The following is a 26,990-nucleotide window of genomic DNA, read 5'->3' as shown; positions in this document are numbered from 1 at the left end:
AAAAAAAACAGCTTTTGAGAAAAATGCCTCGACCGGTGTCCGAGCGGTGTACCAGCCGTGAAAAAACACATATACATATCCCTCTTTCACGTAATGAACTTCAAGACAGGGAAGACTTGGGGTGGTTCTCGACTTCCTCGCCGAAACAGGGAAAATAAACAAAAAAGAAAACGGTTGCTGCTTCTGAGAAAACTTGCCCCGAGCGGTGTACGAGCGGTGCACGAGCCGCCTCCTCAGTGCGTAAAAACAACACACACACGTACATATCTTTTTTTTTTTCACATAATAATCTTCAAGCCGGGGAAGACGAGGGGAGGTTGTGGACTTTTAAACCGATATGACTGCTCAAGATGTGTTAACTGCGTGCATGGACGTCATTATTTCAGGGTGTTCATTGATTCCAGCTTTAATAGTGTTGAACTTGTGAATTAAATATGACTCCCTCTGCTAGCGATGCCGGTTAGTTTTAAAACCAGATTGTAGAAATGTCACCTCAAGCTTATCGAATGAGTGTCCGGAAATACTCATGTGTTTTGAGAGGGGAATACTTGGGCAGGGTCTTACATGGGACCTATGATTATTGAATCTTAAGGGGAAAGGTGTCATCGTCTGGCCCACGTACTGCTTATGGCATTTGCCACATTCCAATAGGTATACGATGTTACTTGTATCGCAGTTTAAGTTCCCGTAAAGTTTGTAGGTAAAGTTGGAATTTGTACTTTCTGCGTTTTCTCTCGGCTTCACATGCTTACATACCTCGCAGCCCTTCTTACCGCATGGCCGACTCCCAGTGCTCTTAGAGACAGTTTTTTTTTTTTACTTAACAATTTCATCATTAAGAAGACGCGATCGTCGATACACCAGTCGGAGAACGGTTGTAAAAACATCTTTTAGGCGTTCACTCTGCTGTATGATGTTGAAATGTTTCTTTTTTTCTTTTTTTTTTTAAATATCACTCACCTTAGGGGACCTATTGCTGAAGGTCAACAAGAGGTTGGCTTGTCGGCCAGTTTCTGTCTAGGAACATCGTTCGCTTAATAACTCATCACGATCAAAAGCTTGCGCCCTTTTTATTGCATCGTCAATAATTGGTTCAGGGTACTTTTGTTCTTTTAATACTTGGCGTAGTTGGTCCGCGTTGGCGTTGAAGCCGTCGTCGCTCGAACGCACGCCTCTGAACCTGTGGGCCATGGCTATAGGGTATACTAGTTTTGCAAGGGTGAGGGTGGCAACTTTTGAAGTGGAAGTATTTTTGGTGGTCAGTCGGCTTTTGATAAAGTTCAGTGACTAGTATTCTGCCCTCTATTATTACCCTGACGTCTAGAAAATGAACTTCGGTTTTGGAATAATTATGAGTAAAACTAATAGAAGGGTGCTCAGAGTAAAAAGCCTCGTTAAAGCCAAGGAGCGCTTCTTCTTTGTGTGGCCAGATTATAAATATATCATCAATGTATCTTTTGCAAAACATTCGAAAGAAAGTTAGACTCTAGGTTACCCATGAAGATATTTGCGTAATTTGGGGACATTTTTGTTCCCATCGCGGTGCCGCTAGTTTGGAGAAAGAAATTTCCGTCGAATTCAAAGCCGTTTAGTTCGATCACGAGACCAGCGAAAGCGGCCAGAACATTGCCATCTGGAAGGTCATCTTTCCTGTAGCCATTATACGTTCGCACGGGCGATTCAATGCATCCGCATGTCGAATGTTTGTGTACAGGGCCGATGCGTCCATTGTTACAAGAAATGTATCCTTGGGTACCTCCAATTTTGAGATTTCTCTAAGAAAGTGATTTGTGTCACGGACGTAGGATGGAAATGTCGGCGGGATGTTTTTGATTAGGTTGTCAATGAAGATAGATATCGGTTCGGTTGGGGTTCCTTATCCGAATATGGTGGGGCGCCCCGGGTCGCCCTTTTGTGAATTTTCGGTACCATATAAAATTGGCCTTGGGTCGGCGTGTTTTGCAGTCAGAGAATTTAATGTGTTAGTGGTGATTTCGCCTTGTTCCTCGAGCCTGACAAGCCGCTCATGTATAATTTTGGCATGCTGCTTGGTGGGATCATCTCTGAGTCTGGAATAGAATTTGGTATCGTTAAGTTGTCTATATCCTTCCTTAAGATAGTCAGTGGTGTTCAGAATAACTACGGCGCCGCCCTTGTCGGCTGGTTTGATAATAATGTCCTTTCTATTGCTTAGGGCCTTGAGAGCGTTACGCCCCGAAAGAGAGATATTAAAGTGCTGGGGTTGCCGCTTCCCATAGGCCGCTCCTACGTCCCTCTGTACTGCCTGAATGTAAAGGTTGAGATGCTTGTCCCTCTTAGAATCAGGAGTCCAACCATTTGATGTTGAAGGAAGAGGAATCTTGGCCACGTGTGGCTTATGGAAAAAATATTCCTGAAGTCGAAGGCTTCGCGCAAAGTTATCGAAATCTTGAAGAAGCGTAAATTCTTCGTATTGTCCCGTGGTCGGACAGAAGTGAAGGCCGCGGGAGAGAAGCGACTCTTCGGCGGGGGAGAGAGTAACATTTGAGAGATTAGCTATGTTACTGTGGTCAAAACTATTTGGTACGTCCCGTCCGCGCACTGTTGTTGGTAAAGATTTTACACTATCTTTGTCCAATTTTTTTTCCTTTATCTCCATGGGCTGTCCCAGTTTTCCTCCTCGAATAATTTAAGCGTTGTGATATCATGAGGTGATAGCACGTTATCACGTAATAGGTTGCCCTCAGCCCTGATGACTTCAGTTAAAGTTGTCTCGCAGTGTTCGGTAGTTATTTTTACCAAATCTAGAGAAGCATTAGTGAGCACTGCGTTCTAGCTTTCATGGCTTTTTTCTAAAAAATTATGTTAAGCTTAAAAAGAAAACACCATATATATATATATATATATATATATATATATATATATATATATATATATAAGGTACGTCCGCACCTTTTTTTTATATAAATGCACCATTTTTCTAGCGTCACAAAATCGGCCAGCGAGAGGCGTGCGCTTCGATAACCATAGACAATTGTTGGAAATAGCAAACATGACGTAAGTGTAACATGGCTCAACAACGAAGACGACGGAAAGGAACGAACAACACATAACATATTTTTACTGCTTTCTGTGTTGTCACTGTGTTGTTTGTTCTTCTGCTTAGTCTTCCGTGTTTTGGGCTATTGCATTGACATTATGTTTGACTTTCACCAACTAGCCCAGCTCTCCATTTTATTACTTTATTCCACTCAGCAGTATTTTACTAGAGGATGGCTATAGTTCTGCTCCTTCCTTCAGTGTGTGCGAAGACTCGCCTGCATGTATTAGGTTAAAATAAACTATAGCGACGAGAAGGTGCGAATGGTTCTTTCTGCATCTAGTGGGAACTTTCTTAGGATTGGTTACACACGCTGCCGAACAACAAAGTAAAAATGTTTATTTTCATTTTTAATATAGAAAATCCGATGATCCCCGAGTAGCGGAAATAACATGTAAGCTAGGGTATTAAACTATAATGTAAGTACACTCTCCGGCATTATGAAAGACCCACTGGGAGCGCGTGGCAGAGGCGGTGGCTTAGGGAGGCGCTGCGCGCGCTTTGGCCAATTCCATGTCGCTCGGAGGGGAGGCCTCACTCGGTGCTCAGCCGCGCCAGCCGCGCCGAGATGTGCTTAACAGATTTTGATTTCGGTTTGGCGGGAGAGCGCTTCTTATGCGGCACGCCTGGGAGTATTGTAGAGGAGGCTCGAATGAAGTCTCGTTATCACGGGCGCTTTTATCAATTTTTTTGTGTGCAAATTATCAAATACAGCACTGCGAAAGAAAAAACCAAGATTACAGTTATGCTGATGCCCTGTAGAAAGCGCGCTTTCCCGCCAAACGGAAATCAAAATTCAAGCACGTCTCGACGTGGCTCGCCAGCTGGCGCGGCTGAGCACCGCGTGACGCCTCCCCTTCCAGCGACATGGAATTGCCCAAAGTGCGAGCAGCGCCCCCCTCAGCCACCGCCTCTGCCACGCGCACCGAATGGGTCTTTCATATCGCCGGAGAGTGTACATGTAGTGAACAAGCGTTACAGCACCTTATGTTGTACCGCAGCGAAGGCTAGAAGCGCGAGCTCATGGCGTTGGCAGCTGCCCTTGGTGCAGGGGAGCTTGTGCTGCCGAAATGTGCCCTAGAGCAAGGAGCTCGCGCTTGTAGCCTTTCCTGCGGTACAACACAAGGTGAAACAGAGTATATATTTGTGAATAGTACCTGTGAGCTAAAATAATACTAATTTTTTCTAAGATAATCTAGAGAAACAGAATACGCACCTTTTACAGCGGCATCTTCAGAGGAAAAATCTTCATAATTATCAGCGAGAATTAACCTGCAAGTTTATGAATCGTTTTGTGAGGTGCTATAAAAATAAAGGTAGCGCTAAAAACGAGGTAATTTATCAGGAAATTGATTACCTAAACGGTACTGTACCTCACAAACAGTATTTACTGCTATCGACCAAATTAGAGGGAGCGAGCAGCTTTCGAGTATCCTTTTGTACGCGAGTGGTTTTAGGAATGAAACATATTCACAAACCCATAGTCTTACGTCTTTGCCACTGGTCGCACTGAGAACAGTGTTTTACATACAATTACCCGCCGGAAGTAAAACCATTCAATATGTGTGTGATAAAAAAACTCTGCTGCTGCATTCAAGACCATTTTGTTGCAATTTTAATTAATATTTATTGAGGGAAATACCTTATTCACTGTCGATTGACTAATCCAAAACAGAGCTGACCATTAATGTAATATGAAACTATAGGAAGAACTGTTGAGAATAGCTAATATTCAAAAAGAAATTTTGTGTTATAACTAGGGCTCCGTTTTTCGGTGAATACCGATAAACGCCAACAAATAGCCCCTGAGACGGTTTTTTCAATAATGAAGAAAACCGACAAACCCCATATGAAAGTTGGTTTCGAATTAAAGAAACCAAGCTACAAGGAGAAGAATATGTTCTATCGAGGGCTTAATATTTGTTGAATGAGCGGAGTAACGATTCCATGATTTTGGACAACTAATTGCTGCAATTAGGCCCTTTAAAAAGATAAAACTAACAAAACTTATTTTAATTTCGTTGTGTGCGTTGTTTTCTTTATTAAAAAGAGGACAAATTGAAAATCGGGGTACCTCTTCACTCAAACGCCGTACTCCGAGTGACGTTCAGAAAGGTACAAGGTAACTTCCAGTCGGGTTTTGTCTTGAAACACGCCATCGCTCCCTCGACGATTGTAGACTCTTCAAGGGTGTACAAACACACTCAAAAATAAGCCTCGAGTCGAAAATTTTCATCTAAAGTCCATCCAAGGCCGCGTTTGTTCTTCAGCCGGTCTCGGCTCCAAACGCCCATCGACTGGAGAAAATACTCGGCCATTTCCTCGCGAATCGCAAGGTAGCTCCGCCAGAACCTTTAGAAGGTCCTCGAAGTCAGTTCGGAGTGTTGTGGTGGCCGGCGAGTCATTCGCGGAGTTTGTGAACACCCTTTCGAAAGCAAAAGAGGCGACTAAGACGACAGCCATTCGAGACATGTCTAAAGACGGAGTACCAGGAGTCACCTGGACTCGCACTAATTTCATGGGCGCGACTTACTCGCGTGGTACTGCTTCATGAGAGGAACCGTCGCGAGCATACACCAGTCCGTGCCGGTGGAGGGGAACGCGATTAATCAGGACTGGTCGTTGAAACCGATGCTTCAACGCCGCGTCGCTCAGAAAATTTATGGTGCCGGGAGGTTCCAAGTTGTTACGGGCGACCTTCTGAACGTGCTAGAGCAGACAGAGTGCCGGGTTATAAAGTGAGTTTCTCGGCTCCTTGCCCTTCTCTTCAATCGCCAGGTGATGTGCTCGGATGGCGCGACAAACTTCAACACGAACATGCAGGACTTCTACGAAATGGAGTGTCATGCGTTATACTGCGTGCATTGATTGCGCTTACGTCAGGATAAAGCAACCTGGCGGGCCCTATGGAAAAGTGTTCAGCCAGAAAAAAAAGGAATCCTTCTTCATTAATATGAAGGTGACTTTAAAATTTGTGTGTGTGTTTTCAGTAGTCCCAATCGTATTCAAACTAAACGCTGAGATGCCGTATCGAAGGAATAAACTCGAGCACAACTATAGCAATCAAAACCTATGCCAAAATCTGTATTCTGCCACAATTTGTATGGCATAGCGTGCAACTTACGTGCAAGCTCATTGGGAGAGCAGTAAAATAAGTGCAAATGAAACGGACTGCTGGTGGGATGTACCAGCGTAATTATAGTAGCGGTCAGAGCGGAACCGCCTTGCAAAAATGATAGGGATTGCAGTTCATTTTTATTGTCCCCTAGTACAGCATTACCTTATGCCACATGAACCTTTTGAAGATGATATGCTCGGGTCCTAAAATATAGACTAGACTTAAAATAATCTAGAATGGAATTGAACATTATGAGTGAATGTTTAGTTTGTGATGAAGGTCGTGCAAAAATTAACAATAAACATAAAAATAAAAGCTTTAATTTAAGTGCATTCATTAGATAATGCACATTATTTACAATATTTTCTTCACGCTTTTTTCCTGCTTTTTATTTAGTTTTCGCTACGTTATCTCGATAAGTGGTTACTGTAACAGTCTCACATATATATAGTTTTTCTACCGGTATGTGTTTGTGTCATACCCTCCAGGCTGGACGGCGAGTACCCACTGCTGGGGAACCTCTGTTGCCCATAGAGGTTATGATATGTTATGATGTATTCATTTTAGCTTTGGAAAACCGCAGCGCCGCAGAAAGTCAAATCGCCCATACCTTGAAGACCTCCAGCGCCACTTCTCATGACGATGAATGGTATAGTACAAATTAACCGTCTGAATGATAAGGAATATAAGGGGATGACTTAGAGGGTGAAAAAGAGCGTCAGGCACCGATCGCCGCGACGATGGTCTTCGATGGGCCGCAATGTGCTGCTGACTTCTAGCAGGCCAGATTCGATCGCCTGGAGAGGGCTCCCTACTTGCCCAGCATATAGACCATCCGGGCGAATTTCCGGTGAAGAAAGGAGTCCAGGATGCCCGTGTTGGAGCTGTGCAATTCGGCACCGGTGTTGGCCAGGTGGTGGTCTTTGCGAAAACGGGCCGTGATGTTTCCCAGATTCCGGTCGATTCTGTAACCGAGCAGCTTGAGCACGCTGTCCGTCGAAGTTATGGCGGGTGCCAGTAGCCCGGTTGGCTCTATGTTGATAGAAAAACGCGTCTTACGCCCAGCTCGCTTTCTCTTTTTCCGTTGAAAGAAGAGGAAGCCCGAGGAAGAGGTTTGTTGGTTGGTGTTCTTTCCTGCGAAAATGCGACTAGACAGTACAGTCTGCACATATATACATACAGCTGAGTGGGAAATATACCGTATACCTCACCATCTGCAGAGAAGTAGCCTTCAGTAAGAGGAGGAGTGTGCAGAAATGCAGTTAGCACCAAAATACTATAATGTACTATACACGCCCCAGGAGGATTTATGTCTCCAGCCATTTAAAGCCAACTGTATGAAGCTTAATTTGCAGCGAAGTTGTCCGCTCACGACAAAAAGCTGTGTAATTACGCCTCAAGGCCTCCATCCCAGGCAGCTATTTTCGATGAAGAACAATGGTCAGAGCATTTATTGCATATGCACTGCTTCACGAAGCAGCCGTGCATTTCCTGCTCAAACAAAACTTGTCATTCGTTGCTTTAATGTGTGGTAGGGGTGTTGTAGAGCACTACTAGGAAAAAAATATTAGTAGTCATCTGTAAATCCACTTACAGTCGTAGCGATAGTTGTGGCACGTCACGACGAAGTCATTGAGTTTCGATGTTAGTGAGGCCATCGAGATATTTGAAGTAGCGGGGATGAAGATTCATAAATGGGTCGCCAATAGCACAGTCCTGGTCAAAATTCGTTAAGGGAACGGCCCCCATGAAAGACCATTAGATCAACTGACGGGTGGGTTGAAGGTACTCGGTCTTACTTGGAGGCCGAATGAAGGCAGTTTTTCCTTTTCGGCAGAACACACGTTTGAGTTTGATAACGAACGGAGTAAAACGAAGCTTTTCGCACTCTAGGGAAAGCACGCATTGCAACAACGCTCTTGCAACTGTGCCCAACAATCTTAACGTTGTTCTCGACGGCCACGTCTCATCGGCACGTGGGGATGCCGGAGCAGACTACTCAGCCTTGAGAGGTAGGCTCAAAGGCCACCTCCGAAATGTGACGAAGCCGTTGGATATACCTTAAATACGAACTGCCGGAGGCCACATCATCAGACCAGTCAGGAGATGAACTGCCCACGTGGACATCCACAGTGACACGTACCCTGAGAAGTTCAGCATTCTGCAAAACTCTCCAAGGGAAGTTATCCTCGGAATAGACTTTCTCGGCGAGTATGGCGCCGTCATCGACCTCGGGGCAAACCAGTTGACGATGCGAAAGCCTGTTCTGCTGACGATGGAGCCCAACACGACGTCAACCGCGATACGAGTTATGAACCTGCAGCCGCGGTCGAGTGTTTTCGTAATAGTCATAACCGACGCACCATGTGCGGTGAAGCTCTCCTGGAAATCAGCGTCGAACTGCTCCTTGAAAAAGGAACTGGAGTCGCTTTTGAGAAGAGCCGCATCACCTAACAAAGGGTACCACCATTGGCCACGTTGACAAGCTTCTAGCGCCAGCCGTGGTCACCGCAATCTTAGAGAAAACCTCGTCAACACAGCTTAATAGACCGTTGCCGCCGCATTTCGACATCGACTCCGAGCTCCCAGCTTCACCGCGTCGGAAACTGGTTTATCTCCTCGATAAATGCAGGGTATGTTTTGTTACGCAGTCGAAAGTCCGCCGAACACCAGTGGCGAAACATCACATAGGTGCCGAAGGCGACGTGCACATGTCCACCAGTCGGCGTACCGTGTCTTTTTGAAAAAAAGGGAAGTTCTCCAATAACAGGTTAAGGAAATGCTCGATGATGACATCTTCCAATTGCCAATCAGTCCCTGGGCTTTACCTGTCGTGCTCGTGAAGAAGAAGGACGGAGCACTCAGATTCTGTGTGGACTATCGCCGACTCAATGAAGTGACGAAGAAAGACGTCTACCTACTTCTCGAATCAATGATTCCCAAGACCGTTTGTGCCATTGCGACACTTTTCCTCGATGGGCTTGAAGAGTGGCCACTGCCAGATCAAGGTCAACAAATGGAACCGGGCAGAACTGCCTTCGTCACGCCCAACAGACTGTGCGAAATTAAAGTGATGCCCTTCAGATTATACACAGCGCAGGCGAAATTCCTACGTGTCATGGACACCATGTATCAAGGTTCAAGATGTAAGAGTTTTCTCGTCTACCTGGACGATGTTGTGGTGTATGTAGCAACGTTGTCAAGCACTGACGACGACTCCGTGCAGCACTTTAAGACATTAAGACAGCAGAACTAACTTTTAAGCCTACCAAATGTCGGATCGCTTCCGGTAAGCTCAATTTTCTAGGCCACGTCGTGAGCAATTGGGTTGTTCCACTTTACCCCGGGAATACGCGCGTCGTAGCTGCGTTTTAGTTGTCGTCGGACGAAAATTCGTAAGTAAATTCCTAGGCATCTGTGCCTACTACGGGGGGCTTCGTTCAAGATTTTGCCAAGATTTGTGCACCACTGACATACCTTACAAAAGACGCCGTAAATTGTAAGTGGAAAAAAGAGCACAAGCTTTTTTTTTATGGAAGTTATGCGAAGACGTCAAACATCTCCGTCCTTTGACATTTCGACCAGCGTGCACAAAGAGAAATTCACAGGGACGCAAGTAGCACGGGGCTTGGCGCGGTGCTCGTCCAAACACAGGAGGGAACAGAGCGGGTAATTGCAGGACACTGTCCAAGGCGGTGGGTAATTACTCAAAGACGAAGAAAGAATGCCTTGCTCTAGTCTAGGCCACCATCAAGTTTCACTCGTGCTTGCACGAAAATCCGTTTCAAGTGGTTACAAACCACCATTCGTTCTGCTAGCTCGCGAATCTGAAGGACTCCACAGCACCCCTCGCCCAGTAGCGTCTACTACTGCAGGAGTTTGACATGAACGGGGTGAACAGGTCCGGCCGAAAGCCCAGTGACGCCGATTTTCTGTCGAGGCCGGTCCTGACTGCACTTTAGACGACGACGACGACTACTTTCTATGTGCACTAGATATCAGTGACATGGCAGTATTCCAAAATGATGACCCTGTACTGCGAGGGCTCATGCAGCATCTAGACAGACAAGGAAGCGCGGCTCCCCGCGTTTTTAAACGAACACTTCCAAACTTCCCCTCCAACAGGGAGACGTTGGACAGTGCATTGATCACTGCCAAAATTCTCCTTGTGGCAAGGTGTGTTGTACAAGGAGAAACTCAGCGACGACAACACGGCGTGGCTGTTGGTGGTCGCTTATATCCTTCGAGAAGAGATATTTCAATCCTGCCACAATGTCCCGACGGCGGGACACTTTGGCTGCAGCATGTCCCTTGCCAGGGTACGCGAGAAGTACTACTGGTCCATAGCTTACGAAAACTCTCCATCACTACACTCGATCTTGCCACAAGTGTCAACAACGGAAGAAACCACTGACGAGACCGGCAGGACTTCTTTAACCTATTGCTCCGCCATCTGCCCTAATCCAGAAAATCAGAATCTATTTACTTCGACAGTTTCCGCTGTCGACGCAGAGAAACCGTTGGATAATCGTGGCAACTGATTCTCTAACCCGTTACGCCGAGAGAAAAGCACTCACGATGTGAACCGCGGTGGAACTAGCCAAGTTTTTCATCATGTTCATCGTCCTTCGGCACGGCGCCCCCAAAGTTCTATTTACAGGACGTGGATTGCCATTCGTGGGCCAGCTGGTGCAATATATCATTCGTCCCAGTAGCACCAGCCAGCCTGCAAGCACTGCATGCGATCCGTAGACGAATGGGCAAACAAAACGGTTTGACAAAACTATCGTCTATATGGCATTCATGTGTGTCGACATACGGCACAAGACGTAGAACGAGGTGTTATCCTACGTCACGTTTGCTTAAAACTAGAGATGCCGCGAACCTTTTTCGAATTGAAGTTTCGATGATCGAATCAAGCGGTTCGAAAGGTTCGAAAGATTTCAATTTTTCGAATTGTCTACATCGCAAAATTCGACGAAGTCAAATTTTCGACCTTGTTAGGCTAAGAAGTTCGACGCTTTTCGAACCGTCGAACTTGTTACGCTAAAACATTCGATCTTTTTCGAACTTTCGAACTTATTGCGCTGCAAAGTTCGATGCTTGTCGAACTTCCGTACTTGACTGACCAAAAAATGCGATGATTTTCGAACTTTCGAATTTATTTATCACGAAAATTCGAAAAGTTGCGAACTTTCGAATCCTGAAAAGTCAGAAGTTCGACGACCCTCGAACTTTTAGGGTAAAAGTTCGACGTTCGTCGAACTTCGAAAGACCAGCGGACGGTTTCATTTGAATTCAAGCAGTAAGGTACATTCGTAATTTTTTTTCTCAAACTTTTACACATGGTGCTGCGTTCCTTACGAAAGACAATGCCGTTTGTTTCAATGCTCTGGCAAGCTTAGTTGTAAAGAAATAAATTCCCGAAGGCGCGAGGAAGGACGACGGGTTTTTGACGATTATCGTTTGTGCCAGATTTGAAGCGCGCTGTAGCCGAAGCTATCTGTGGTAGAAATGTTATACTTTTTTTAAGAATTATCTATGTATAGCCTAGGTAAGTGCCGTCTTAAGATGTGATTATTGTTATTCAACGTGAGATTCGAAGAAATGTCCAAACATGTATCTACATGAAATTATGCCCTAAACTTGATATTTATTTTCGTCTAAGTTGTTTGAGGTATCGCATTTAAATTAACACCACAGACATTACATATCATTGCCATCTGCAGAATACAAAATAATGTATTTATTGTTTTTTCATGTTAAGGAATAAATTAACTCATGGGAGAAGATTTCTAATAGTGTTCAAGTTCAGCACGTCATTAAAAGAAAACTTTTTTTTTTCGCTTCACGTTCCTGGGACGTGTTTCTTTTAGCCTGTACACATTTTGGTAAAAGAAACTTGTTTCGAAGTTTTGAACCTCTGAATATGCAAGAATACAACACTTCCGGCGAATTCTTGATAGTTTTTTTTTCTCCAGCTTTTTATCCCCGCATTTATTCTTTTTTTTTTTTTTTTTACTATTGGCTCAAGTATTTAGTTCGAAAAGACATAGCTTTGAACTTCCGAACCACTAAGCATATGACGAGTAGTGCCTTCTGACAACGAGTTTCTAACAATGACCATCTACGCAATCTTTTATGCAGTGAAGAGCGACAGTAGCTATACTTATGCATAAATAATTTCAGATTAAAATAAGCTCGACCACGCCCTCTTTCCCCGTTCTTTAACAGTACGAAACATCTAGAAGGGGGGAAGGAAACTGAAACCCCCCCCCCCCCCCCCCCCCGCTACCCTCTTACCCCCCGCGTTTCCTCTCCCGACGCCACTTGTATGGTAGAACTAGGTAGAACGCTCCACAACCTCGAGTTGTGTCGGCTTTTTGCGAGGCGATTCCTCCGTCTCAGAAAATAAACCTCCAGGACAATTACAAACTAAACTTACTATATCCCAGCGTCACTCGGGCGGAGTTCGATCGGATTACTACCAGCGTGCAAGGGGTGGCGAGATAGTTTGCCAGGTCGCTTCAAGGTTTTTCTGAGCGTCAACCTCCTGCTCGTCCCTGGCCGTTTCGAACTAGATGAGTCTCGTAAAACAGTGTCTTCGTGTGATCACTACTGCGTTATGCAGGTTAAAGACCCCCTCCCCTCTCCCCCCCCCCCCCCCCCCCGGGCTGGCGGTCACAATTACTGATCCATGGTCACTCGTCACTCTGCACTGGCAAATATTCCAGCACATCCGGGACACTCGTCGTCTCATTTAATTGCCTGACCAACTTCGCAGAATCTAGATATCACACCCTAACTTTTCTAAACTTGATTTTGTGAAAACCAGTGAGTCGTGAAAACGTTATTTGAAATAAACTGTGGAGGAACTTGAAAACCGGACTTCGAACTTTGAAAACTTGGACTAAAAAGAAATCCAAAATCTTCGAAGTTTTTTTGTTTTTTTTTCGAATTTAGCGTTAAAAGAGAACCGAAACCTTCGAACTTTTCCAACTTTATGCAGAAAGAAATTCGAAATTTTCGATCGTTCGAACTTCATGTCTATAAAAATTCGAAGCGTTCGAAGTTTTCAAATTTTATTTCCAAAGAATTTCGAAGTCTTCGAATTTATCGAACCTGAAGTAAAAAAATATTCGAAATATTTGAATCCGAAATAGTAGAAACCGTGAAACCTTCGACCTTTTCGAATTCGAAACTTCACTGTGATCGAAAGTTGCGAATTTTTCGAATTCGAACCTCGGTCGGTACGAAAATATCGAAATTTTTTGAAATCAGACCTCAGTTCGCTTTGCAAATATTGAAACCTTTCGAAATCGAACTTGGGGTGGTTCGCGACATCCCTACTTAAAACACGGCAGTGCAAGAGACCACAGAATTGACACCGTTTCAGTTGGTGCATGGCCAGAAAACACGAGTATGCTTGACGCGATTTTGCCCCTGAAACCGGCTGACGATCGGAGCCACGACTCCCAGGTGGTTGCACAACAGGCTGAAGAAGCTAGCCATTCGCCGGATTCCGGATTCAAAATCAACGTGTTTACGCTACCCGGTACAACCTTCGTCAGATCGACGTTCGCTTCATGCCCGGAGACTGTGTGTGCGTATGAATTGCGATACAACGACGCGGTCTAAGCGAGAAACTCCTGAAGCGCTACTTCAGACCCTACAAGTTACTTCGTCGACTCAGAGGTCTAAAATACCGAGGTGATGCCCAACAAGACAATACTATCATCACGCCGTTCACAACGACCTGAGATCGTCCACGTCGTGCGCCTCAAGACGTACTACGCACGATAAGACTGTGAATAGTAGTACCGAGCTACACTTGATATTCTGTGTTTTACCGTCCTCCACATTTTCCCACTGTTTTGTTTCATTTGCTTTGTCCTGTTTCCTTGCACGTTGCTTCAAAACGAAGCTTTTTTTTTTTTTTTTAAGGGGCAGAATTGACACGCGCGTTTTCCGGCAAGCGCGCCTGTGGCCGAATGGTAGCCGTGCTCGGCTCCCACGCAAAGTGCCCAGATTTGATGTCTGAGAGCGGACTCACCATTTTTGTTAATTCTGTGACTGTCGCATTTTGGTGTTTTAAGAACCCTCTTGTTCATGCGACGCCCGAATGTTCTATGTGCCGGACATTCTATACCGATGTTTTCTGAAGCCCACGTGTCTACATAAGGGGCTCCGCGTGGCAAGCCGGAGCAGTCTCGCCCCAGCGCTCAATTCTGCGCTTACGCCGTCATAAACGACTGCGACACTTTGTTCTCGCCACAGGCTCCACCCGTTGAACGTTTAGTTTTGTTCAGTTATTCGTCGCCTTATCAATTGTTCTTTGTGACAATGTGACACCAGGGCTTGACAAAGAGTGAATCCGCTTAGAAGCTTGTGGTAGCATTTTACAGTAACGCGGTATACAACTCGGAGCTAATTGTTTGAGTCCGTCGGCAGAAAGCCTAAGCGCGCGTCTTATTACCGTTTGCGCTCGCCTTATCTCTAGTCATGTGATCTCTACACTTGTTTTAATAAAAAAAAGCACAAGTGCACAAGTGTCAAAACCACGTGATAGATCACAAGCACGCAGCGCTCACCGCATGCGTTTATTAGTGAAGAGTGCGGTTGCATAAGATGCTACGGCAGCGGCAGAGTACGAAGTGCAGAGGGACGTCACTAGCTCCGTTAACAATGAGAAGCACTTAGCGCTTCCCGCATGCGTTTCCCGGCGAAGATTGGGGTTCCATAAGCTGTCGAGGATATGGTGGCTTACGAAGCATTTCATGTATAAAACGCTGGTTGGACAGCGAAGCTGTGGTCTCCCCTGCTACGATTGCCCACTGCACTAAAGATCCTTTTTATGGCAAACGCCACCAGGTGGTGCTCCGGTCTTTGACGTGCCAGAGACCTTCCGGTTTATGAAGAAAATGAACGAAGGCCGCCTTAACTTGGCTGTTAAACTTTTAGATGAAACGTTTAACCACAAATTCTCCAGGTGATCACCAAGGAAACGAACGAGTGCGAGATCTGTTAAAATATTTCGAGTATTCTTGCAAACAACTGCCCTCCTCCAAGATGCAATATGGTACAGTCGAAAGCCGTCCTTAAAGTTCCAGCTTTGTTGTTCGTGTAGCATTTATGCTTTCTATCACTGGCAACATAAGCAAGTTCAACAGGCTTGCGAGGACGGTGCGACCGGACGTCGCTTGGGGCGCTAGCGGCAGTTCACGTTTGTAAACCTTAAAATGGTTCTATACAAAATGATTGACGAAAGAAAAGTAAATGCACAGCACGAAAACCTTTTGCATATTAAAGACTTCGTTCTGCCATTGCCGCGGCACCTTATGCAACCGCAATCTTTACCGAAAAACGCGTGCGGGGAGTGCTACATGTTTACCATCGTTCGCGAGCGCTTTATAATTTATCGCGTGGTTTTGACATTGTTTTGTGGTTTTCTTATTGAAAGAAGTGTCAGAGCCACATTTTAAAGGACAAGACATGCACGAACGGTGATAAGGCACGCGCGTGGGTTTTGTGTGAACGACCCCCCCCAAAAAATCCCACCTGCGAGTCCCCCCCCCCCCCCCCCCCTGATATATAGCTTCTCTATAAAAAGGTGTGGTACAGGTCATTTAAGGGAGATTGGTGGCCGAGTGGTCTATCGCACACCTGCTCGGAGCACGTGGAGTGAAAGCTCGCGCTGCGGAACGCAGGGGTCATGGGTCAATCCCCCCCCCCCCCCCCACCCCTGCCCATTCAGATCTGGATGAGCATCGTACCAGCGTGCGGTCGTGTATCACTACTGCGTGGTGCACGCTAAAGACACCAGGCTAGCGGTTGTACTGCACTCGCTAAATTGCTCTCCTACAGCGAGTGACAGGTCGTAACTTTGAAAAAGCTGATCAACTACACGCTGTATATATATCCACACAACCACGTTTACTTTTAATATTACAGGTATTATATTTTTCTTTCGTCAATCATTCTGTATAGACATTTTTGTTGTTTAAAAACAAAACTGCCGCTTGTGTCACAAACGACTTCCGGTCGCACAGTCTTTTCAAGCCTGTTCAGCTTCTTTATGTCACCAGTGCTAGAAAGCATAAATACTAAATGGGAAAGAAGTTTTAAGATTTAACGAGGGCCTTCGGCTGTACAATTTTACATTTGGAGGACGTAATTCGGTTGCTTGTGTCGCCTAGAAACCTTTGAACAGATATCGTACTCCTTCGTTATTTTGGCGTTAATCTGGAGAATGGGTGGTTAAACGGTTCATCTACATTTTAAGCAGCGGTGTTAAGGTGGCCTTTGTTCACTCATTTTATTAACAGGACGTTCTCTGCCACGTCAAAGACAGGAGCACCACCTAATGGTATTCGCCATGAGAGGGTCCATAGAGCAGTGGGCAATCGTTTCAGGTGATAGCACAGCTTCGCTGTCCAACCACCTTCCCAGCGTAGAATAGAGGCTTCTTTTTGAATACCGAATTTAAGGTGGATCGCGGTTTTTCGTTAGTATAAGATGTTGGAGGTGCTAGTTTTAAGACTTCGTAAATCAGTGCCAATAATTTATTTTGTTTAGACTTTCGACTGAAGTTACCCTTTAAAATTAAAATTCCTGCACCCCCTCCCCCTTAACCCGGAATGAAGCCAGCATTGAATTGACCGTGAGGCTGTTGTTTTCTTCGGTATCACACCCCTCATCTCGTTTCCTTGCCTTGTCGGTACCGGGACGTTTTCCGAGTACTCGGGTCCCGCGCATGTTTCGTGAAGTGTATGGAGTCGCACACAGGTGTCCGGTTTTCTTTACATAAGCTCAACACATCCATATTTTAATGTGTAAAACACCGAAAAACACGCAATCAGTGGAAACAGTAAACTTAAAAACAAAGCAGAGTTAAAGAAACAGAAACATACCATGGAAAACACGGAACCAGTCCAATTTTAACCAAGCGAACATGGGAAAACGATCCGAATAACAAAGATACTGCATACAAACCTTCAACATCTTGGGCAATAAAGACCATCCTACGATTCCGTGCTCATTAATGTTGTTCCCGTCTCTTTTCTGACAGTTTTATTTTATAATATTTTAAGCCCCTGTCTGGCAATGTTGAGTTAAATAAACACCGTGCTACGAGTTACAATCGAACTGTTGCCATGCGAATACTTCTACAAATTGTGCAGAAAAAAAACTAATAGATACTGACGTGTTTAAGAAGATCAAAGCTGAACAATCACCACGTTTTGTCCTAAAACTTGTGGTTAAGAAGATATTCGAAAATATTAAAAGAAAACATTTGCTCTGCGATGCCATCCTGTCGAGCGACGAGACTTACCACGGCGACGAATCATGATCTCTTGTGCCCTTTCCTATATACGATTGCAACTTGGGCACCTGGATACTACGTTACTGGTCGTGTGAGCCAGCACGAGAATTTGCACGCTAGTCAAAGTTACCTTGACGTGCAAGATGTATGGTCTAGCACTCACGGGACGTGAGGTCGCACGGGAACCGCTTGAGGACGTAATACTCAGTATCAACGTTTTGTATCACATCATCAAGACTTGAAAGTAAACATTTTGGTGGACATCCACCGTTTTAGGAATGATAAAAATATGGAGGCAATGGCTCTAACCCGCAAGTAAGAAAGTAATGAAGATCCCAACGTCTCAAGGTCAGCTCGGCCCCTCGATCCTCGATCAACGGGTGACTGTTTTTGTTCTTGTTGTCGTTATGCACAGTACTTGGTGTTGTCGTCTACTTTTCAAGTGACGGTTGTTTTTTCGTGTTTGTTGCTGATGAGGTTTCGCTCGACGCACCCCGCATGACGCATCGTGAACCATACACCTAAGGGCTTGAAAACGATTCAGCTGACCAGTTTATGTTGTCTTAGAAGTTTTGAATCTGCAAAGACTCTAATAAAAAGGCGTCTTCGCCAGTTTTTCTCCGTGTCAAGAATAAAGCAACTGTTAAAGCAATCGTGTGACCCCTCTTGCCAACATGTTCTGCCATCGCGGCTCCTTGCACATCGTCATATTTGACGTGACAGTGAGGCTGGCATACGCGTTCCGGGAAGTGCCTACTTTCCCCAACGTGCTATAATAAGAATAAAAATAATGTTTCATTGAAATAAAAATTTCCAGAGACAATAGTGCTGACCTACTAAAGCAGCTTCCTGCTTGTGCGTTGGGCCAGACAACCAGCAAAAATAGAGTTACAAATAAGCTCTATGTAAACATGAAAATTCAACGAACGCCTGCACCATGGAAATAAACAAATATAACGAATGTACTTACGCTCAATACAAGAAAACAAAATGCCACAAATATGAACGCACCAAAACGTTCTATGTCGAAAATATAATTCTGCAGCCGGAGTAAAGAAACGAAAATACTTGAAAAAACTATGGGTCAAGGAGACACTCAGTCACATTGTACACTAGGTTAAAAACAATCAGCCAGGAACAGACACCACAAAACAAAATTCGCAAAAACAATTCTCTCAGAATTTTACGGAACATAGAAATTACATCATTATTTCAGTTGCTTTTTTCAGCATTCTTAAGCAGCTTAGGTACATTAAATACTCGTGTAGTTTATTGAAAAAGAAGGTATATTATATTATTTACATTTCTTTCCGTGTTGTGTTTACACTCTAGGGATCTTAAACCTCTCCGTTCGCCGTAAAATGTTTATCTTCTTGCGAACCTGAAGTTTAAAAAATACAGTCATAATAGCAATTTATAAGCGTAACACATGTCTTACAGCTTGACAAAAAAAGTCATTGGTTACTTCGCTTTATCTTCTAGTTGTAACGTTTCGTAAGATGGTCCTTATGCAGTGTTGTTAATTCCATGTTTTAACACTCTGTGTATTGATTTTTTTTGTATCACGAACCGTGCCCATATAAAGTAAACCCATATTGTAAATTTGATTCTGCTAAATATCTAAACACTAGTAATGTTATCTTCGTACTACGCAAACATCTTATTTTTAATAAAAAAGCTGAAATGGCGCGCAGTCTTATAGTTACATATTCAACGTGTTGATTCCATGACAGGTGTTCGTCAACATATAAACATAAGCATTTGACCGATTTATTATAAGGCAAGAGTTCGCAGTAACAATTCATACACTGAGACGATGAAGTGAAACTGAAGGTGATGATGAAATTCGTTTGTGAGCATTTCGGAAGAAAATATATAACTTAGTTTTGACAATATTAATTGAAATAACATTTGCATTAAACAATTCAATATTTATTTATATCTTTTTGAAAGACAAAACATGCCTCATTGTAGTTATCGTACGGTAAAACTAACGCTGTATCATCACTATACTGATGTATCTTAGACTACAACAACAAAATTCCTCAATCATTTAGGTAAATATTAAATAACGTGGGCCCCAATTTACTTGCCTGTGGCACACCGCATTCCACTTCAGCTATACCTCTTACATTATTAAATATTTTTACTTGCAGCCTATTCCTAAGTAGTCCTAAAAATTATAAAAAGGCCCTCTGAAACGTAATCTGCCAAGCTTATCTAGCATTAAGGAATGATAAGTAGTATCGAAAGCCTTTTATGTATCTAGAAACACTTCTAGCGCAATCTTATTGTTATCCAGTTCTTCGTTAACGCAATCTGAAAAATCGTCTAATAGTGTAATTGTTCTCTTTTTTTGCCGGAAGCCATATTGGGTATTACTTAACAAAGAAAATGTATCGCAGAAGGTAGTCATCGTAATTTGTACCCGTATTTTCTAATACCTGTTAAGACAGGTAGAATAGCAATTGGTCTTTAGCTCTCAATTCTTGACGTTTTTATTTTTATATACAGGACGTCCGGTATACAATCAAGCCCTGGTGAATGGCTATTGACATAGAAATTATAATTCGCAAAAAGTCATATTTTGCTATAAGAGGCATGGACTCTGAATTAAAGCACTTGACTTGTGGAGTGACAGGAATTTGAGTAACCGGTGGAATAAATCTTTTTATCTTCCTTGTGATGCGGCGACAGCCCCCCATCATACGTTTGGAAAACTAAATCTTCCCAGAAGGACTACGCCAGTATCAATATGACGTCAAGAAGAATGAAGTGCAGGGTAACGTGCTGGCAGAACACGTTGCGAAGAAGGGGCACACCATATCGCATTCAACAAGAGCTGTATTTTTGCCACGGAGAAAGAAACTGTCAAACACGCCTTTTCTTAGAGTCTTGGCACATTGGAAACACCAAAGAAAACATAAATCGGTCAGCTGGGACAGCTCCAAGCACGCACGTGTCTGGTTTATGATGCGTCATGCAGGGTGCGTCGAGCTATACCTCATCAGCTACAAACACGAAGAAATAGCGGCCTTTTTAAAAGAAGACGACTATACCGGGCTTTATGACACTACCACAATGACAAAAACACTCACCTACGATCAAGGGGCCGAAGTGGCATCGAAACGTCGGGCAATACCTTTTTTTTCTTATGATCTATACTTGGGTATCTTTCTAGTTTTGATTAAAGTAGAAGTTTGGGCTAGTTGGTATTTCATGATTAAAGATTAAAACAGCGCAAGGACACGGACAAGAACAAGAAGGTAGACAAACAAGGCGCTGTTTGTCTACCTTCTTGTTCTTGTCCGTGTCCTTGCGCTGTTTTAATCTTTAATTCTAGTTTTGACTTTTCTCTGCTTTATGCATTTCATTCGTCTCAACGCTTCAGGTACTTTCAGCATTTATAATTAAAAGATTTACAGTGACGTAAACAGTTTCAGCGCACGTTAGCGCTAAATATAACTTTAAGTTTATTGCACGTTGATCAATCAAAATTTAGACTAACATTTCTCCCCAACAATACAAATCAAGAATCTCGCGCTCGTGACCTGTAACGATACCAAGATGTAGTCGCAGGTATTGCTTAACACAGAAAATACCGTACCATAAAAAAGAGCGCTTGGTCCTGAATAACACTTTATATTTCTTTCAATTTAATAATGCGACTCGTTGGTCGACCGGTTGTGTCATATTCGAGCTGTCTTGTACCGACCTCGGCCGAGAGGTGCGTACCCGTCGTAAGCATAAAGCTGCCGGCGATCGTTGCTCCTATTGGTGGGGTTTTGAAACAGTTTGTCGGATGTCCATTGCTCTCCCATAGGAAAAGTGTGGTTCTGTATAAAAAAAACTCGCAGTGTCGAGGACGCTTTCATCGTTCTCGGAATTCGGCCGTGGTTCTGAGAGCCACAATTTTCGAATGCGGATTATCTTGGTTTAGCTTACTCCCACCTCCTCATGAATCGAGACGGCAACGCAAAGGGTTTGAGGCAAGTTTCAGAAAACATGTGCGCACCAAAAAAAAAAAAACTTGAGACACATTTTTGGTACGGTGCATGCAGTGGCGACGACGCCATTTCCTTGTGTGCACAAGGGTTAGGGTTGCGGTATAAAAAAAACTATTTACTATTTTAGTGTCAAGCTGATGGCCGTTGTTCTTATGATGCGCTTCTGATTTTACTTATTCTAGTCAAGCCTGCTTGAAGCAAGACGCGAAGCTACTCCCGAATTATGTCATACATATTAACTTCCAATATTAGCATTAATATATTATAAAGTGTTTTATATAGATATATTCATCTTTAGATGAATATCTCTAGCAACTTTAAGTAAAAATATTTACGCACTCTATTAAGAGGTCGCATACTTTCGAACGTTGTGCTATTTTATCGTTTGTTTTGTTGTTTAATTTTGAATAATTTTCTTGCTTACCCGGTCACAGCAACCGTAATATCTGCGGGGCTTCTTCCGTACTTTTCAAGAAGGTTCTTAAATGTTGTGTTTGCGTCTGCATAGGTTCTATTGGCATCTGGCCAGCCTATATCGTATTCCACAAAGGTTTGCGCAAATCCCTAGAAAGAGAAACACATATTAAAGTGTTTAGTGAACGTGCGCATACGATTATTCTTTCCAATATATTTATTACTTTTCACGCTTTCGGCTGGGGAAATAAATCGGCAAAAACAGAATTGTGAAAGCGACACCTACCTGTTCCTGTTGAATAGAGGTGAGCAGGAATTGAATGTTTGGACCTGAAGTGTCTTCGAAACGCATGTTAACCTAGTTGAGAAAAAGAAAAACGGTAACAATTACAACATACATTCCAGAGCGTTATTGCGCAATGTGCCGTGTTTGCGAAATCGTTTCTCAAATAACGGCCCTAATACTCTTTGAATAATACTTTTTGTCAATCCTTCCTACGCCTAATTTGTTAGTGAATATTTCTAGACCCGTACCCAGAACGGTTTTTTTTGGGGGGAAGCCGCCAGAAGTGCCAACAACACGCGTTACGCAAAACGCGCACGTTACTGAGAGGGTGCTTACATTTTTTTTTCGCAAAAACTACGTTTTTTATTAAACAAAATTTTTTTTTAGGGGGGGGGGGGGGGCATGGAGCTAGCGAATAGATGGCGTCTTTTATGCCTGGCATAATACTGGAGGTCCTTTTATTTAGACATGCAACTTAGTAGTAGAGAAGTGACTTATGGGAACCCAATAGACTGATCTTACCATCCAATTTCATTACGCCACTGCTGACGAAATGCACTCAGGGAACTTCAATCTTTGTGCACGAGGGATGACCTTGATGGAGCTATGCGTGCACAGGGCACGAGACGGCCCGACCGTTTTGTGTACTGCCGCCAGCCTCCTCTGAACTCAACTTATGGCGGCATGACCCATGCGTGGAACGCTTAGTGAAATCTGTGTATTGTGATTTGCTTTAATCTTCTGAACGAGCTCCTCTACCGAGCGAGGGTAAATGATAAAATGAACGTTGAGAATGTTCATACAGCCGTAGGTCAGCGTTCCTCTTGATTAGTAAAATACTGAATTAACGCTGACAATCTAAATTGTATATCCCTGGTGCTTCTATTGTGATCTCAACGTTCGTTACAAGGTAGAAATTGCCGACGGCCAAACATTATATTTCGCGTTTATGTAAAATAAGCTGTTTCTGCCCTCTATTTGCTTTGGACGTGAATCCAAAGCACTCTTAATTTGCATCGACAAATCTCGCCTTCTGATCACCTTCCTATAAACAATTTCATTACATTCTATTGTCCTTCGCTGATGAGCAGCTGGGCAACGAATGCATACCTTTGCTGGTGGGGCACGCATTCAATATTAAGAGCGAAAACGTCGTGTTGGTTACAAGCGCCTGGATATTCCGTCTCACCCAAGCACTGCCATCGATTGATCTTACCGCGAGTGCGCCTTTTGGATGCCCGTGACACGTCGCCACTGTTTAGCCTCATGGCCCCATCCCACATACAAGTGCTCACGTTTCAATAGGTGTGTTGTACTGCAAGCGACACAGCACCGTGCGCGCGAACGCTCGTAGTGGTTTGTTTTCGCAGCTGGTGACCCGCCGCGAACAACACGCCGTACTTCAGGGAACGCTCAGCCATTTTTGACTCCAGTGTATCTCATCTCAAACCAATTTGACGGTATTTGCATGGTCAATAATATCCGATAGAGATCTTTAGATGGCCCCCCCTAAGTTGATATGGCGGATATTCATCCTGAAATCCTGCGTATTTGGTTAGCCTACCTCAAACATTTGTTGATGGCCTAGAACTTCATGTCTGTGCCTTAAATTTCGGGGCGATGTAGTTGCGCAGTCTATGGCCTAATTTTCGTGCCCAAAATATTCAGGCAGATAACCTCTATCAGGTTGTGTTGGGTCAGGGATGGGCAAAATACATGCACATATGTATCGAAATACAAATACAAAATACTTTGTCAAAAATGTATTTAATTACAAATCTAATTACAATTCCACAAAAGCATTTAAGTACAAGATACAAATACAATCAAATGTATTTGGTCTCCTTCAAATACTTTTCCAAATACATTCCTCAAAATTTGCATCAGCGACTTCAGGACACCTGCAACGGGTTCCTGGGTATCTCATTTTAATTTTGCATTGCACACTCGGGAGTTAGTGTGCGAGGCTCTATTAACGTAATAAAAATATAATTACAAAAAATGTAATCAGCTTGGATGTAATAGGTAAAAAACGTACAGAGCTTCAAGCAGCTTTTTTTTTTGTCGATTACATTTTGGTATTGACCAACAAAGAGCTGAGACGACCAAGACGCGCAACACTAGCTAGAGAATTTTTTATTGTTGCAACTCGCACCGGTTACAAAAATCTGGACGACCCGCACATTTAGAATGTTCCAGGCACAAATATGGATGGAAATCAGGCTAGAAAGCATCACAAGTTGTCACAGGCACTTATTTAGCCAGTCTGCCTGTGAACGTCGATTTCGTCACTATTCTTGCCCTGGACTAGCACCGCAATCACAAAGTCACTAAAAGCTTGTGCTTGATTGAAAAACACTGCATTCGGCGCAGAAAGTAGTTTTCTTCCTGATCTGGACAGTGCCTTTAAAATAAAGCCGGAGGAGAAAAGGAAAAAAAGCCACATGGCCGAATAAAGGATGGAGACTATATCTTACAACCACATCCATAAAAACAAGATGTATTTTCGCCCACAAAATTGTATTTAATTACGATTGTATTTGAAATACTCATGTTTTAGTATTTAAATACACATGTCAAATACATTCCCAAATTTGTAATTAAATACAAATTCAAAATACTCAAAGTATTTGAAATACGTATTTCAAATACTTGTATTTGAAATACTGCCCATCCCTGTGTTGGGTGAAGCACTTTTACTTACAAGAAAAGCTCTCAATGACCTGTTGGAAGGCTTTAGTGCAGTAGCCTGTTTAGTGGGCAGAAGCAATCTACGCGAGTGTGATACAATAAAAAAACAGGCTTTTTGCTGAAGTGTCGGTTGCCATCGGCAAAATTTTCGTGAGCTGTCTGCTTTATTCTTGTGTACCATTGTCGAAATCAGCAAGATCACTTCTGTTGCCTTAAAATTTGATTAAAATGACCGTTTTTGCATAACTTGCTTTCCAATTACATCATCCACTAAGGACACGGCCATACGATAGGTAATAATTACCCAATATCAGAATAACAAAACACTAATCATTATATCGGCCTGATAAACTTCCCCCTCTTCTCTCATCACGTAATTTGGGGAAACGTGTGTAGTAAGAAATCAAGCACATAAAACCTCGTATGTATAGTAGATTGTTCTTAAATTTCCTATTCGTTTTTATATAAAGTATTGAAAAACAATAATCATAATCAACTAATGAAACCTAGCATAAATTCAATCAAACTTTATAAGGCCTATTAACTATTCATTAATTGCAAACCCTGGACTCTGGCCACAGGCACAACACAAAAGCACGCAGTGCTTTAGTGAGCCCACTACAAGTGCTCCCAAAAACGACCAATTAAGGTTTTTTTTTTTTTAAAATTCCGTCTCCCGCTGGCATAAGATCGATAGGTACCCGAAATAGTGATACATTCTTTTCACTCTTGGGTGGGAAGAAATAAACTAGCATACATCATTCAAGTGTTTACTTTTTGTCTGAGGGTTTAGATCATAATGTTTGGTACCCAGCTCGCCATGGACTTTCTCTTCTGACACGAATGTCCCGGTTGCAGTATTGAGTGAGCGAAAAATATGACACAAAAGCAAAATCATCAGAAATGGTCGCAATCGTCATGGAGCTTCAAAGTAAGGCCGCAGCATTACTAAGAGAAAACAAATCGAAACGCCTCCCTCCTCCAGCCCATTCGACGGAAAAATGATTTCGCCTTTTGTACACACGTACTCAATCCTTTGAGATCAAAGGACTTCTCGACTGGACCTGAAGACTCTTCTCCTGCCATGCGTATAAGGACAGCGATAGCAATGATAGTGAAGCACTCAGACGGCGAAGCATCCAGCTTAAACATACCGATATCAAACCACCTTCATCTCACCTGGGATTTTGAGGAAACCATATGTGTTCTGCTCGACACACGGCTCACTAGTTTTGAAAATGAATCGTTATTTAAATACGTCCTTGTTTGTTTGTTTTTTTTAATTCGATTTTGCGACCTCCTCGGCTGAAGTGCTCATCGCACTTTGTTACTTCTCTCAGCATTCCGCTTTACGCCCACCAGTTCCGACCAGCGAGGCGTCGCTCGTCGGCAATAATTTTTTTAAAGCTTCTGTCGTTTAACTGTTGCTAAAAATATGACATCAAAGCCAGTACAGACTTTGTCATCCGGCAACACAAAACATACCCAACGGTGTGGGCACCTTCGCATGCTTTGTGCTACAAATCTGACCGTTATGCTGCAGTTCGTTGAGATTTCCGGCCTCCTTGGCTGAAGTGCTGATCAAACGTCTGTCACATCTCTCAGCATTCCGCTTTACGCCCACCAGTCTCCACCAGCAAGGCTTCGCTCCTCGGTGATCATTTTTGCGAAGCTTCTGTCATTTAACCGTCCATGAAGATCTAGCATCGGACCCTGTCATCCTGCAATACAAATTATGCCCCATAGTGGCGGCACCATCGCATCTTCGCTGCTACAAGTCAGAGGGTCGCGCTGCACTTTATTGAGATTTGCGGCTTTCTTTGGCTGAAGTTCTTATCGAAAGTCTGTTACCTCTTGCAGCATTCCGCTCTACGACCACCAGTTTGGACCAGCGAGACTGCGCACGACGGCGATGATTTCTGCGAAGCTTCCGCGTCGTTCTACCGTTGCTGAAGATCGGACATTGGGCCCCTTCATCCTGAAACGTAAAATTTGGCCCGCAACTGTGGCACCATCGCATGTTATGTGCTACGAAACAGACGGTCGTGCTGCTCTTAATAGGGATTGGCGTC

General features: G+C 43.6%; 1 protein-coding gene across 1 annotated transcript in view; it reads right to left on the bottom strand.

Moving 5' to 3' along the window:
- The window catches only part of LOC115312126 (A disintegrin and metalloproteinase with thrombospondin motifs 16-like), a 189,702-nt gene that overhangs the window by 54,540 nt on the left and 108,172 nt on the right, over positions 1-26,990 (bottom strand). The window contains exons 7-9 of the mRNA XM_040216799.1: positions 22,228-22,299; positions 21,952-22,091; positions 4,296-4,351 (exon numbers count right to left, since the gene is read on the bottom strand). Coding sequence (XP_040072733.1) covers positions 4,296-4,351; positions 21,952-22,091; positions 22,228-22,299 — 268 coding nt within the window. The remainder of the gene's footprint in view (positions 1-4,295; positions 4,352-21,951; positions 22,092-22,227; positions 22,300-26,990) is intronic.

The sequence above is a fragment of the Ixodes scapularis genome, unplaced genomic scaffold, assembly GCF_016920785.2.
Source record: "Ixodes scapularis isolate PalLabHiFi unplaced genomic scaffold, ASM1692078v2 PGA_scaffold4__175_contigs__length_147842914, whole genome shotgun sequence".
NCBI classification, from domain to species: Eukaryota; Metazoa; Arthropoda; class Arachnida; order Ixodida; family Ixodidae; genus Ixodes; species Ixodes scapularis.
The sequence above is the reverse complement of the archived record's forward strand: the minus strand, read 5'-3'. Positions and strand labels throughout refer to the sequence as shown.